Consider the following 14105-nt stretch of genomic DNA (forward strand, 5'->3'; position numbering starts at 1 on the left):
TCGATATAAATACATCAAAGCTTATAAATAATGGCATTGAGCTATACTGAGACTATTTGACAGCACAGCTTAATTCATTGGGAAGTTTCCTCAGGAAGAGCACAATTGATTTTGGAAATTTTTTTGCTACTTTTTCTATACTGAAAAGTCAGATCTCAGTATTTGTACAATTACCCTTCAATGGTGTATTACGCAGCTTTAAACCTGTGCTAACCAGTATTTGTCAGAACCTGTGATTTGAATGTGCCTCATAATATTTGGCTTTTCCCTTAAAGTTACAGCTCCCAGGCTCATGTGATTATGTCAGGAACTTCAAGAAGGAAAAGAAAAATCTAGACCTCGTGGCTGTAGAGAAAAAGCTTGAAAGTGTGGCCTGAATTCACTGCAAAGGCTCAAATACCAAAGGGAAAGAGCACAATGTAGTACATTTGTAATTGTAAAGATTTTCGTATTTGGGGGAAGGAAGGGTGACTCATTAATGATCCTTTCTATCCAGCGCTAGGTGTCGATATCTTGTGTTTACAAATCAAGTGTCACACAGTCCAGTCACAAAATTGCACAATCTTCAGTGTTTTTTGGTATGATGTGCCTCTGTCTGCGTAACTGGCCCATGATGTTTTTCAGAGCTTTCCACTATAAAAGCAAGAATAAGGTCCAAAATGTAAATACCTTATTCATCGTAGTAACACAAATGGAAGAAAGAAAAGAGATTTTTCTAAGCTTTGCCTACAGACTCCAACCTCACTCAGGTGCATGGAAAAAGCTTTAGAAACACAATTACCTAGGAACAGAGTAAAAGCTCTATAAATGCAAATGGAAAATGTTTATATGCTGTTTTGGAAACAGCTTACACAGGAAAAAAAAAAAAGAGGTTTTTTTGTCAGTGCAGCCAAACCCTGTTTCCTGTGGAGAATAAGGTACGCCAGCAAAGTACCCCTCACTAGAGCTGTGCTGAGGATATGGTGGCACTGCTTCCTCACAGGGTGAGGTGGGAGAAGCCTTTGTTGCCCATGCCAAGCACACAGAGATCTTGTATGAATCATGGAATCACAGAATGGTTTGTGTTGGAAGGGACCTTTAAAGCCCATCCAGTCCAACCCCCCCTGCAAGGAGCAGGGACATCTCCAACCAGATCAGGTTGCTCAGAGCCCCGTCCAGCCTGGCCTTGAACGTTTCCAGGGATGGAGCACCAACCACCTCTCTGGGCAACCTGGGCCAGTGTTCCACCACCCTTATTGTAAAACATTTCTTCCTTATGTCTAACCTAAATCTACCCTCTTTTTCGTTTAAAACCATTATCCCTTGTTCTAACACAACAAGCTCTGGTAAAAAGTTTATCCTCATTTTTCTTGTAAGCCCCTTATGACAGCAAACGGATCGTTACACCGCTTCAACTGTTGTTCTCTGCGTCCCGCAGACCCACGCAGGCGTTGGCTCCTCCAGCCTCACCACAGAGCCGTTCATTACACCGTTTAATTGGTCAAAACCATGGAGCTGTGAAGTTTGAACGCACAGCTTACCACCACCAAATGTGAATGTACCACCAAATTTTTGAATGTACGCTGCAAGGGTGCAGGCGGAGGGCAAGGGCTGAGCCCAGGGGAGCAGGCCAAGGATGAGAGGGCGGGCTGGGGCCGTGGGAGCAGGCGGAGGAATCGGGGCAGGGCCCAGCTCCTGCTCAGCCGGAGATGCCCACAGCAGGCAGGGCACTGTTGGCAGGAGTGGGCGGACCCGCCTGACAGGGCCCTGCCGTGACATGCAAGCCCCGGGAAGGACTGCGATTGCGGGGCGACTCTGGCACAGGCAGCGGTGATGACTCCATTCCTGCCCTGTTGCTCAGCCTTCAGCGAGCACGCCTCCTCCCCCGGGGCTCTTGCTCCAGAGACGGAGCAGCTCTCCTTTCGGGCGGACACCCGTGGGCGGCGGGAGTATCGCTTGTAGGGAAAGGGAAAAGGCGCTCCCGGGGCCGCAGCGCGGGGGAGCGGGACTCGAACCCGCGACCCGCAGCGCCCGAACCTCCCCGCGCGGTGCATTCTGGGCCCCGCACTGATTTATGCAGGAGCCGCGGAGGGCGCCGGGAGAAGCGGGAGGCGGCGGCGCTCGGTGCTGGCGCGGCGGCTCGGGGGCCGGCGACGGCGGCGATCGGGGCTCTCCGAGCGCGCAGGGCCTCGGCCGCTCCCCAGGGCCTCGGCGGTACCGCCAGGCCCAGACCGCTGCCGCCGTCGCCGCGGGACGCAGCGGCACCTACCCGGCCTCAGCCGGCCCCTTGCCGGCCACCACGGACGTGGAGGCGGCGGCAGCGGGCGGAGCCGAGCCGGGCCCGGCCCGAAGGGACGCGAGTCCTCCCGCCGCGGGGGAGCCTGCCCCGCCGCTCGGTAGGGGCCGGAGGAAGGGCTGGTTCAGCCCTCACGGCGCCGGGGCCTCCGCAGCCGGGCTCGCTCCTCCGGGGCTGCGCTGAGGCCGAGCCGGCTGCGCGCGGGCTGCCGAGGCTGCGGGGCCGCGCTCCCGGCGCCGCTGGGGCCTGCGGCGGGGGGCGGGGGGAAGGCCCGGCCCGGCGCTCCCCGTGAGGAGCAGGGAGAGAGGAGAAAGCAGAAAAACCCCGTCTCCTCGGCCGGCATCTTTGTTTGTCGGGCCCTGCCGCGGGGAAGAGGAGAGGCGGGCGGCGGGTTGCCGGTGCCCCCGTCTGTCTTCGGGGCCTTCCTCCCCCGCCTGTGCTTCCCGGCAGCTGCCTCTGTTCTGGGCGGGTTTCTTTCACTCCTGTCGGCTGGGTATCTCGGTTCCGGAGCATCGTCGGTGGGACCGGCCGGAGCGAGAACGGGAGGAAGACTAACGCTGAGGAAACAACAGGTCTCCCTCCCTTCTCTCCTCGCCTTCTAAAGCCATACCAACGCCTTGCTCGCTCTTGGGATTATAAATGTTTGAACTAAGACCCAGGAAACTGAAAGGAGAGCCTCCCGTTGGAATTAACAGAAGAGAAAAGGAGGGAGGCTTTTCCAGATCCTTTCCAAGAAAGCTCGTGCCGTTTTCCCATGCTGTCTGTACTCTGTTTAATAATGCGATTGTGACCTGAGTGGAATTTTATGAGCGATGAACTATTGAAGCTTGTTGCATCGCTGCATTGGACTACGTTGTTTTTCTTTTTTTTTTTTCCTCAGCATATGATTCCCCCATCGCAGCTGTTGCAGGACCTATGGGCCAGTAATAGAGAGATGGGAAGCTGAGACAGTTTATTTTCGCATTCTTCTGTTCCGGGAACTTGGCTAGTTAGCTGAAACTGCTGCTGCTTTTTACTGGATCTGCTCTTTACTCGGCAGGTTTATTTGTTTTCGTGTGCACGGGATGTTTCAGTGAAATGGACGTTGGACTGGAGCTGAATGGATACTTTGCAATCTGAAGGGTTTTTGGGGGTTACAACAAACTACTAAAACCAGAGAAGAACTGGTACTGCGGGAAACCTGCGGCCTGTTTTCCAAGCCTTTTTATTTTATTGAGCAAGGTAAATAATGTTGTGGTGTTGTGGCTTATTGTAATCATGCATGGAAATGGTATAAAGCATTTCAGGCTTTTCCAGGTCTTTCAAGGGATTGAGAGGTCCCACTGTAAGGCTCAGAATAAGTTTAATTGCTCTTTAAAATGTTCAGATATGAGTGTGAAGTTTGAGGCTGAGAACAGACTTTCTGGTACCTGAGAGGCTGAGAGGACTGTTCTCGTTTGCCTTAGGTTGTTGTAGGTTTGAGATGTTGAGAGAGGCTGTCTGAAGAACTTAGTGATTAAGTGAGAGGGCGCAATAATTACATTTGTGGATTTTTTCCATGCTTTTTTAAAAACTTGATGCCTTAGCCTCTTGTAAGGATCTGTTAGGGTCTCTTAATAACAGTATTACAGTACTTAGATTTGTGTTGTTAATTGTATTCATATTCTGCCTTAAATTGTTTTTGCTTACCTTTACTTTTGTTATCCACAGTGACAGCTGCTACCACTTCATAATGAATTTTTTGCTTTTTATCTTTCTTTACATGTGTATCTCCTGAGTTAGGCTCTTTGGATTTACCACTAATTTACATGCATCACTTTTACCATAGATTTTCTATACATAACCAGCGTAAGTCCTGTTTTAGATAATATATTTGTGTATTTAAAGTGTTGGAAGAAGCAGATGATGTTTCTCAAAATACGCAGTGTAATCAGTTACTGGTTGAAATGTATAATTTTTGGTGGCATGCTGCATGCTTTGTTTTTTTTAAAGATCTCAGCAGCAGTTTACTCTTAACAAAAATATAAATCCATTAAAATGAGATCACAGTTTGAAACACAGCTGTAAAAATCTGGTTTTGCAAGAAGTCACAAGTTTCTCATTATGAAGCGATGCCTTGATTAAATTGATTGTATACCTTTTCTCCCACAGTCTTAATGAAGTAGTGGCAAACACTAAGGTGTTGGCAACTTTGCTGATACTATCGTTAGGAGAGCTAAGTTGGTATTATGGGTCGTATCCAAAGTTCCTGTGCTTATCCCGTTTAGATTTGTTTGACTTTAAATTTATGGTCTTTGTTTTGTCTTATTTTGTTTCAAGATGATGTGTGAGGTGATGCCAACCATCAGTGAGGCAGAGATTCCCTCTGGGGGAAATGGAGGCCACGGTTCAGGTTCCCCGTTACAGTCAGATGCTGATTCTCATTTTGAGCAATTAATGGTATCCATGTTGGAAGAAAGGGATCGCCTTCTGGAAACACTAAGAGAAACTCAGGAGACGCTAGCGTTGACCCAGGGCAAGCTGCATGAAGTTGGTCATGAGAGAGATTCCTTGCAGAGACAGCTCAATACTGCGCTTCCACAGGTATGGACATTTTGAAAGGAAGGTATCTTTCAATATTATTTTGTACCCTTTGTGGTATTTTGTTGACTTTTTGTATATTTAATTTACTGAAGAGACTGAACATGCTGAATTGTCATGACAGTGAAGTCCAAGTTTGTTGTTTTACCTATGTAGTTCCTTTTGGAGAGTTTGGATTTGGTGTGGTGTTTTATTATTATTATTATTTCCTTTTGGAGAGTTTGGATTTGGTGTGGTGTTTTATTATTATTATTATTATTTTTTTTTTTTTTTTTTTTTTTTTTGGGCCTTGCTAGGGAGTTGCTAATTATTGACTTCTGGAGGATGCAGTGTACCAACGTACAGCCTGTAGTGTTCAGTGTGTTACATAGGGCAGTAGCGTGTTAGGTTAGGAAATGTGACTGGTTTCTACAGAACTTCATGGTTTTTATTCCTTCTACTTACAAAGAATACAACTGAACTTGGAATACTTTGAAATTGTGTGCTTGTAGGCAAAGCAGAGGGTGGTTTCAGGTGTCAGTTGATAGCCTTGCACTTCCCAGCACGGTTGGTTGTCCCAGGTATGTCATGATGATGATACACTTGCATACGTTATTCTAAGAATACTCACTATTTTTACAAATGTTTGCATATCCTTAAATATTGTATTTACTGTTTATACCCTCTAAACCAGTCATTTTAAACCCTTCTGTTTGCATTGCTCTCATTATAATGTAATCACTGTATGACTCTTGGTATGGTCATGGGTACTGGCAATTACTTGGGGATAGAAACTAAAAAGTAATACACATCAATCTAGTTGAGTTATAACGGTAATGATGGAAATCAGAAAGGAGAAGTTTCCAACCTTTGTGGCTCCCTGTGTTAAATCATGTGCTGCAGGCGAAAATCATTCTTTGTTTTTTTTTTTTTCCGTTGTAGTAATTGTGGCTTCTCTTTAGCGGCTATTTCAGGTCTGCTACATTAATGAATGCCATTAACCAATTGTATGATCTGTGAACTGGTGTACTTGAATTTATGACTCAGTAGAATCACTCAAGCTCTAAACTGTACTCTTCCTCTTTTCCCTTTTCAATTCTCAGCTTTCCTTCCTGAATCTTGTAAGCTACTTAGATGTAAACATTTATTTCTGAACATTTTTAAAAGATTAATGCAGTTTAAAAAAATTCAATTTTCCAAATTGTCACAATGTTGTGGTTTCATGTGAAATCTGTAGGAAAGCAAGTCTCATAGTTCAGCTGAAAGATAAATTTTACTGCAACTTTATATAAACATATAGCAATGTATGGATTTTTGTAGATTGCTGTTGAAAAATACTGTTATCATGTAGTGAAACTATGCCACTTTTGTCCTCAGTTGTGCTTAAGCTCAAATGATGGTGGCAGCTGATGACGGTGCTTTTGAAAGTAAAAAATATTTTATTGTTCTTGCTACAATCAGAAATAACTTCTATATTTGACAAGTTTTTGTTATGGTAAAGTTACTTCATTGGTGTAAATTTCTGATGAGGTGAAACAATTTTTTTTTTTTTTTTTAATTCCAATAAGTGTTCACTACGACAACTTTGTTGTGACTGTAGTATTTGAAACTACTCAAACTTTTTTGTTAATTACTTCAAGCTGAGCATTCTTTTGAACTCCTGTCTCAAACGACCCGTTGTTTAACTGTGGATTTCAAGGAGAGGTAGAAGCAGGAAAACTTTAAATTTACTGACAAGTGTGTTATATTTTTTTCAGGAAAGAAGGGATTTAGTAGTGTGGGTTTTTTTTAAGTTTATTTATTATAGTAGTTGTTCTCAATTTAGTAGAAAGAGATGTGAAGGTCAATTTAACTAGTTGTACAAATACTAGCATAATTGCGTGGATTACTAAGTCACTGTGTAACCAATATGTTATTTCTCTCTCAGGCTTGGCATGTAGCTTGTAACACATCTTTGTAGTTGATTTTGGAGTGCTTTGTCTTAAGGAACCTTGAATTGAATTGTTTGTATGTACACTTTTCCTGTTTTATGTATCTAGCCGAATCAGCCAGTTACACTGTTCTGATGACTGGTGGAAACTCCTTGTATAAAAGAAAGAATGCCAGATGGATTGCTTCTATACCAAAATTACTCTGTTTTTAGTATGAAGACACTCAGATTCTAATGGCAGAGAGAAGAGCGTTCTAACCTTTATGTAGATGTGCTTTATATGTTACATCTATGCAGAGTAGAACTGACAAGTTTTTCTTGTATGGACAGCTGGAAATGAAATACATCAACATTGTCTTGATAAAATAACTGAATTCTTGGCAATGCTTTTTGTTTTCTGGGAGTTACCTCCTATTACAGATTACCCTAGTCAAACTGTACTCTGACCTTGGAAGATCAGCTCGATGGGATCAAATTGCTGTGCAAGAACTTAAAAATAATTTTATTTTTCCTAGTATTTTTAACAGAAAAAAATGAAAATGAACTTTTTAGTTAGAGAACTTTTGTTCTTAATGTGAACACGTTCAGATATGATCTAGTTATGACCTTAGTGGATTTAATTATGCCCTTTATGTGTTTTCTAGAGTGTATTCTACAAAATTCAAGGCTTGCGTGCTTAAAATGTGTAAGTCAATCTGTGAAATATACAGGATGCTATTACATTTAAAAGTTAAATTTGGAACTTAACGTAGATGAGTTCCAAGTGACTAGCAGTTCTTGCTAGTAAGGTTTTCCAGGCTAGGGTTCAGTTTGCTGGTAGAATTTAATGTAGAAGTTTCTGTAAATGACAACAGCGTGTTTGTTTTGGGTGGAGAAGACTAGAGTTTATATACAGAGTCTCTGTGAAAAAATGAAAGTTGATTGATGAATTCACAGCAACTCTTATCAGGATGACAATTTTAATATGTAAAGGATTTTATAAGCTGATATACAAATACTATGCTTCTGTAATACAGCAACACTCTTAAGATCCATCTTAATCTTGTACTTCCAATCTTTTGGTTTTAAATTTATCATACTTTATCTTCATTTCTATGCAAGGTAGGTAAAATACAAGTTAGATTTTTTTTCTGTATTTGTGATGGTCTTGTTCAGAATTTCTGTATTCAGCAATGTAGGATAGGGGCAGATGAGAAGTTTCTGTCAGAGGCTGTGTGTCTGTGTGTGAATAAGAGCACTTTACTGTAATGTGGAGTTAAATGTGGGAAAAAAAGCTGCCTATAATTTTGGTTTGGCTTTGGCTTCACCAGGTTGCCCGTTGTATCTTAATTTAAGATGAGTCCCCAGCAGGCCATCTTTAGTTGCATTCCATCTATAGTAAATGTTTTATCACTGCTGCACACTTCAGTTAAAAATAGTGTGTGTCTGTTTCTGTTTGTGTTCAAGTAAATTCACAAATGTGTCTATAGAACGATCTTCCTTAGATGATTTCAGACATGTTCAATGTCTCACATGCAAGAAATATCTAAACACTTGGGCTGAAGACTGCCCTGGTATTGTGTTATAATGATGAACTTAAGGATTTAGGTGCCATTTTAATAATGGTGGTGGTTGGATTTCCTCCAGACAAGTTTTAAATAATACAGGATGTCATAGATGCAGAAATGAGCTTTGAATTGTACATAATATGAACAACACAGTTGCAGAAAGTACATTAAGTAAAAGCATTGCCAAACTTCGCAGGAGCTGAAACTTCCTGAGTGTTTTAAGTGCAACTCCATTTACAGTATTCAGAATTGTTCAGCCTTGAGGTGACACAGCTTATACTTCTTACTCTAGCAGATCTGTTACTGACTTCTAAATAAAGCCATTAGTCCCAGCAGTGAGCCTGTGTGTCCAGGATAGAGATCCAAAAAGATTTCAGATGTGCAAATATATGTCAGAGCAGACATATCCTCCACTTCTCTCATCCCATTCTGACAGCAAAGGTGATCATGACTCCATTGCTTTTTCAGACAGCTATAGCTTTAATCTTTTCTGTGTTGTTTCAGTTGCTAAATCGTACTTGTCTCTTACTGAATTACTGGATAGATTTGTCTTTACCTACACTAGTTTAAGTCAGATGGAGACAGGAGTTAATGTTTGGAAATTTCACTGACTATATCAATAAACCTCAACTTCCCTAACATGTCTGTCTTTGCAAAGCATAGAAACAGACAGCTTTTGTCCAAAACCTTCAGAATATGAAGTTGTCTGAAAGTATACTCTATGATCGGACAAAAAGTGGTGTGGCAACACTTCAGCAGTATAGTGGAATATGTTGGGGACCAAGTCTCTAGCGTTTGTTCTGACTTCTTTGTTTCTCATTTAAATATGTTTGGGTGAGTTTGTTTATTGAAACATCCCACCCCTACCCAGCAGTTACCTGCTTGCCTGTTGTTAGCAACTTGCTGTTTATACTGTGCTTTTAATTTAGGTTATCTTGATTATCAATAGTCCTTTTAGCTAAATTAAACCTAGGGTTAAAGTTTTCTTGTATTTCAGGGTGAACTTTAGCACTGTTATGATATCCCGTCAATCCCTTTAATAAAAAGATTTTATGAAGTCTAAAACTATTGTTTTTATTTTCCTTGGTTTGCTTGTAGGAAGAATGTTTTGATGATGACCCAGAAATGCTTTTTGTTTGTTTTCAGTAGTGATTTGTGGGTGTAGCCCTGAAAGATGAGCTAGTGATTATTTTTTCCTACTCTTCTGTTACTGTGTACAAATGTCTGATAATGGATTTATTAATGTTTGGTGTGCTGGAGTCTAATTTAAACAAGCAAGACTTAAACATTCAGTGTGGCTACGTGGTTGCAATTTCCAGCTGGATGTTTAAAAAAAAGGAAAGAAGTGGGTTTTTTTTTTGGTTTTTTTTTGTTTTTTTTTTTTAGGATAAACTTGAATTAAAAATACAATTCTCCCCCCACCTTAGCAAGTTCTTAGTGTTTTAACATCCACTGGCCTGTCACTTTGAGTACTCCTTTCTGGTGTTTATTTAGGAGAGATGGATGTTGGTTTTACTTGCTATAGGATTTGATCTTAGAGCGAAGAGTACACATTTGTTTGTGTTTTGATATATGTTGATCCCTTATAGTTAACAATGTTGTCAGAGAACGTCACTCTTCGGGGAGAAAATTTTAGCTTTCTGTCAGTAATTCTGGCTTCTGCACTTAAAAAGTTGACACTGCATCCCAGTACTCAATATATTTCACATTTTAGCTTAATATTGCTTTTTTTTTAACTTTCCTGCTTTAAAGGAATATGATAGAGGTCTTCATGTAAGCTGCTTTTAGCAATTTAGGCAGCTTAAGCCAATTTAAGTCTGTAAGGCTGACTGGTATCTGTTGACATATATTAAAAATACTTAGCATAATCTCTTGTGCATGTGGATCTCAAGCTACGAACACTGAGAAGCGATAAATTTGCATTGCGTGTGTCAGGTAATCTGAGTGTTCATAACTTTCCAAGTGTATTTTTTTGTAAGCCTGCCTGTGGATTCTACAAACACAAACGGGGAAATGTATGGCAATTCTTGCCAGGAAAAATGTTTTCACATTCTCCAGGCTGAAGGAAGAATAGTTATTTTGCTGTCCAGTGGAGTGAGTTTTTTATTCAACTTGACTTTTTCACAGAAGTGCATGGAAATACTGTTTCTGCGTTTTGTAAACTCCAGATAATTGTGTAGTGAGCTGAATATGTATCTGTAGGCTGCTTGAGGAGATTACTCTCCTAGTTTGTATAATTGGAGGAGTACTGTGATTACAGTACTTGTTAAAGTTAATGCTTGGCTTGATTCTGATGCATTGTTTTCCTTTAGATTCTCTGTAAATTCATGTGAATAGCTTGTTAAGTTGGGATTTTTTTTTCTTCTTACCTTTCTCTATTTCAGACTTTACCTTGGGTTTCGTATAAGCTCTACTGAAAATCAGCTCCTTTTCTTCTGATCGGCGTGAGAAGGCTCTCTAGCCTGTTCCTACAGTGGCTACAGCTGTAACATTTTTAAGAGCTTTGTTGCTTAATCTTCTCTTCTGCTATTCCACAATGGCTAGCCTTGAACTTTACTTGTGTGTTCATGTTCGTGTCTACTCAGGATATGGTTTTTGAGGATGGTAGTGGAAATCACAATGGGATTATAACTTTGGTTGCATTTGAAATATGCAATAACTTTTAATGGGTATATATGAATAAGAACAGTCAACATACCTTTTCCTGTAGTTCCTCTGTTTTATAGTTGTTCTCAGAAATATGAATGTTTAGAAATAGTATTTTGGTTTAGAACTTCTGTGAAGTGCTCTGAGATTCCTTAATGAAAAGGTCCTTACACCACCAGTATTAGGCATGATTTGATACCTTCAGGACAGATTTTCAACTAGGACCATCAGTTGTTTAAGGGGTTATGTGCAAAAAAAGCTTGCAAAATTTGATATGCATGTCCTTCTAGTTCTGCTGAGGAGAAGAACAACTTTCACTTGGAGAATAAGTGTTTTCTATTTGTTGTGGTAGGAAAGTGGGCAGCCTTTGATTTATTTATTTTTTTTATATATATAATATTCTCCCCCCACCACCCCCTGTAGAGCAGTAGTCTCTATTTGAATTACCTGAGCCATGCTGTGTTGTGCCTTACTCCTGTTGCTAGCCCATGGTAGAGTTTGCTATCTAATTCTGTTTCACATTTAATTGTCTAGAAATTTTCTAAAGTGTAGTGCTTACTTTTAAAAATCCTACTTCCCATATAAAAATACATACCAAATTTGATTCTGTTCAGTTTAAATAATGTGTAGGGAAACATTGTTTTAAATGTGTGTTTACCTTTTAGAAGGAATTGCAGGGTACCTTATCTGGTAAAAATGAGTAAAGAATGTAGACCGCGAGTTAATAAACTCTTTAAACTCTTTACTGTGAAAAGTAGTGACGTTTTTTTCCCGCACCTGAATTTTACAGAGCAGCATGCAGTATAAGGATATAATTATCTAAGCTTAGGTAGCTGATAATTTACATAGTTAAAAAACCGAAACCAAACAAAAAGCCACCTGAAGATGTGCAGTTTAAACAAAGAATTTTTGTGTTGACCTATACAAAGTTTAGACTGACTTGATGTATAGTTGAAAGATCTAACTACGGATGTTCATGTAAAGAAACTGCCTTGCAGTTGGTGAGGTTTATTCATCATTGTCTTCTCAACATTGACAATTTCCCGTAATGAGAAATGGTGTTTATTTTGAATGACTTGAAAAGCAATTTTGGCTGCCCAAATCCTTGATGTAAAAGCTAAAACTGTCTTTAATGTGGAGAGGGCTCACTCAATAAAGAGGATCATGAATTCCTGGTATTTTAATGGTCCTGGATCCATAATTGCCTCAGTAAATGGTAACCAATTTTACTAAGCTGTTCTAGTACTATTTCTGAGTTTTCATGCATGATCATGAAACAAACCACTGAAAAGGGAGAGATAGATCTGAAAGTGCAATTGCTTCTTCTGCTGTGTGCTTCACAGAATGCTTGATATGAAAGTTTTCTCACTGTGTAAATCAAAATTATTTTTAAAAAGAAAATTTGGGATAAAGGGAGTTCTACTGTACACATCTGAAAGGACTTGGCAGGGTTTAAAATGCAAATTTGTGGATTTTAGTTGTAATTCTCAAATGTCGTATGTGAGCCTGTTGCAACAATAATTTAGTAATGTATACTTTTGCCAACAGAATGTCATAGTCAAAGCTCTCCTTTTCTTTGCACTCCTATCCGTAAATGGGAAATCTGCTAGATGAAGTGGTGTTCTGTAACATGGTGGGGTTCATTGGTCTCCCTTAACCTTTGCTGAATGAGTAATACTGGCCTTAAATTCTGTTACTAGCTGTGATTTTGAACGTAGTTTGTGCCCGAGTAAGGCTTGCAGATTGTCTGTTCCCAGTGGGAACCTGAACTCTGTGTAATTTTATATCCTTTGCGGTTCTGTTGTGTATTGTATTTAAAGTGCTGACTGACGTCTCGCACTTGAATTTCTTGCTTCTACTAAGATTTAAGACATGGGCTACCTTTTTGTGGTTTAATTTGCAAATCCAGAAATAAAAGGAACTTTTGACTCAAATCAAAGGCCATTTAAAGATTTAAATGGGATTCTGTTGTCCAGAGTTACCTGTAGAATTATAAGTTCTTCAGATGATCTAATTATGGGTGTAAGGGATGACTCTACACCTGAGAGACTAAGGTTGGAACAGCAGAGCATGTATGGAGGTGGTGTTGGATGTATGGGTGAATCTGTTTGGGGTTTTTACATGTTTTTATGTGTCTTAGATAAACTTCAGAATATTTTTTCAAAGCTCTTGGTACTTGCTGTGTTACATTTGAGTGAATGACTGGAAGTTTGGTTTAATTTCAGGGATGCCTTGGGATATCACTGATTTTTTTTTTTTTTTTTTTAATTTTATTCCTGAGTAATACATTTTTTGTGAAGTATTATCACCTTTTTATAGTTCATGGGGAGAAGACTTGGAAGGTCACAACATTCTTTTAGCTTTGTGTTGAAGAATGATGAGGCAGGTGCATCTAGTAATTTATTTCTTTTAGAATATGCAACTTGAGTTTTCAGGATGTCTTTTGAGGGCGTGGTTCAACATTATCTTCCAAAAGCTGAGCCTTTGTTTTGAGAAATCTGGAATTACTTTACTTCATGTAAAGTGGAAATGAAAAAACCTTTTTAGGATTTTAGCTCTCACCGCTTGTCGATGCGGGAAAGAAGCTGTCCTTTTCCCCTCCTCTAATCTTATTTATGCTGATACTTACATTGGTGTAACTCTGATCCCCTGTTGGAGCTGTCGTCTTTAGAGACAGACTGTGTAACGCTTTTCTGTATTTTCTGCAATGGTTCTAAAAGATTACCTGGGAGGTAGTAAAGGAGAAATGGGTCACGCATGCCTTTTCTCTCAACTGAGTAGGAGACTGCAGGGTTTCCTGGTTGCATCATCTTTCCCTTGTTTGTAGCCCAGTGTGGAACAGGAGCAGCTTCTTCCTCTCCTCAGACCAGGTTCCTCACCAATCCATCTTTGGCTGGTTACAGCATGTTAACACACTGCCCTTGGCCCTTGTATTTTGTTTTTTTTTTTTTTTTTTTTTTTTTTTTTTTTTTTTTTTTCCTTTTGGGTATCTTTCGTGGCAGACAAAAAATTACTTTGAACATTTAAAAAACCTCTTAAAAACCACTGTAAAACAACTCTTTAACACTTCTATACTACTGAGTTAAGTTTTTCTGTGTTTGAATACTAGACTCTTAAGACCTGAGACTATACTCTTTTTGCATGGGCTCCGTTGCATGGAGGAACTTTT

General features: G+C 40.3%; 1 protein-coding gene across 3 annotated transcripts in view; it reads left to right on the forward strand.

Moving 5' to 3' along the window:
* The first annotated feature begins 2124 nt into the window (after positions 1-2124).
* PPFIA1 (PPFI scaffold protein A1) overlaps positions 2125-14105 on the forward strand; it is a 57175-nt gene continuing 45194 nt past the window's right edge. For all 3 annotated transcript variants that reach the window (XM_086748386.1, XM_086748384.1, XM_086748385.1), the window contains exons 1-2: positions 2125-3496; positions 4574-4837. In XM_086748386.1, coding sequence (XP_086604512.1) covers positions 4574-4837 — 264 coding nt within the window. In that variant the 5' untranslated portion in view covers positions 2125-3496. The remainder of the gene's footprint in view (positions 3497-4573; positions 4838-14105) is intronic.

This window comes from Chlamydotis macqueenii, chromosome 5 (assembly GCF_036417535.1).
Source record: "Chlamydotis macqueenii isolate bChlMac1 chromosome 5, bChlMac1.mat, whole genome shotgun sequence".
Lineage (NCBI taxonomy): Eukaryota > Metazoa > Chordata > Aves > Otidiformes > Otididae > Chlamydotis > Chlamydotis macqueenii.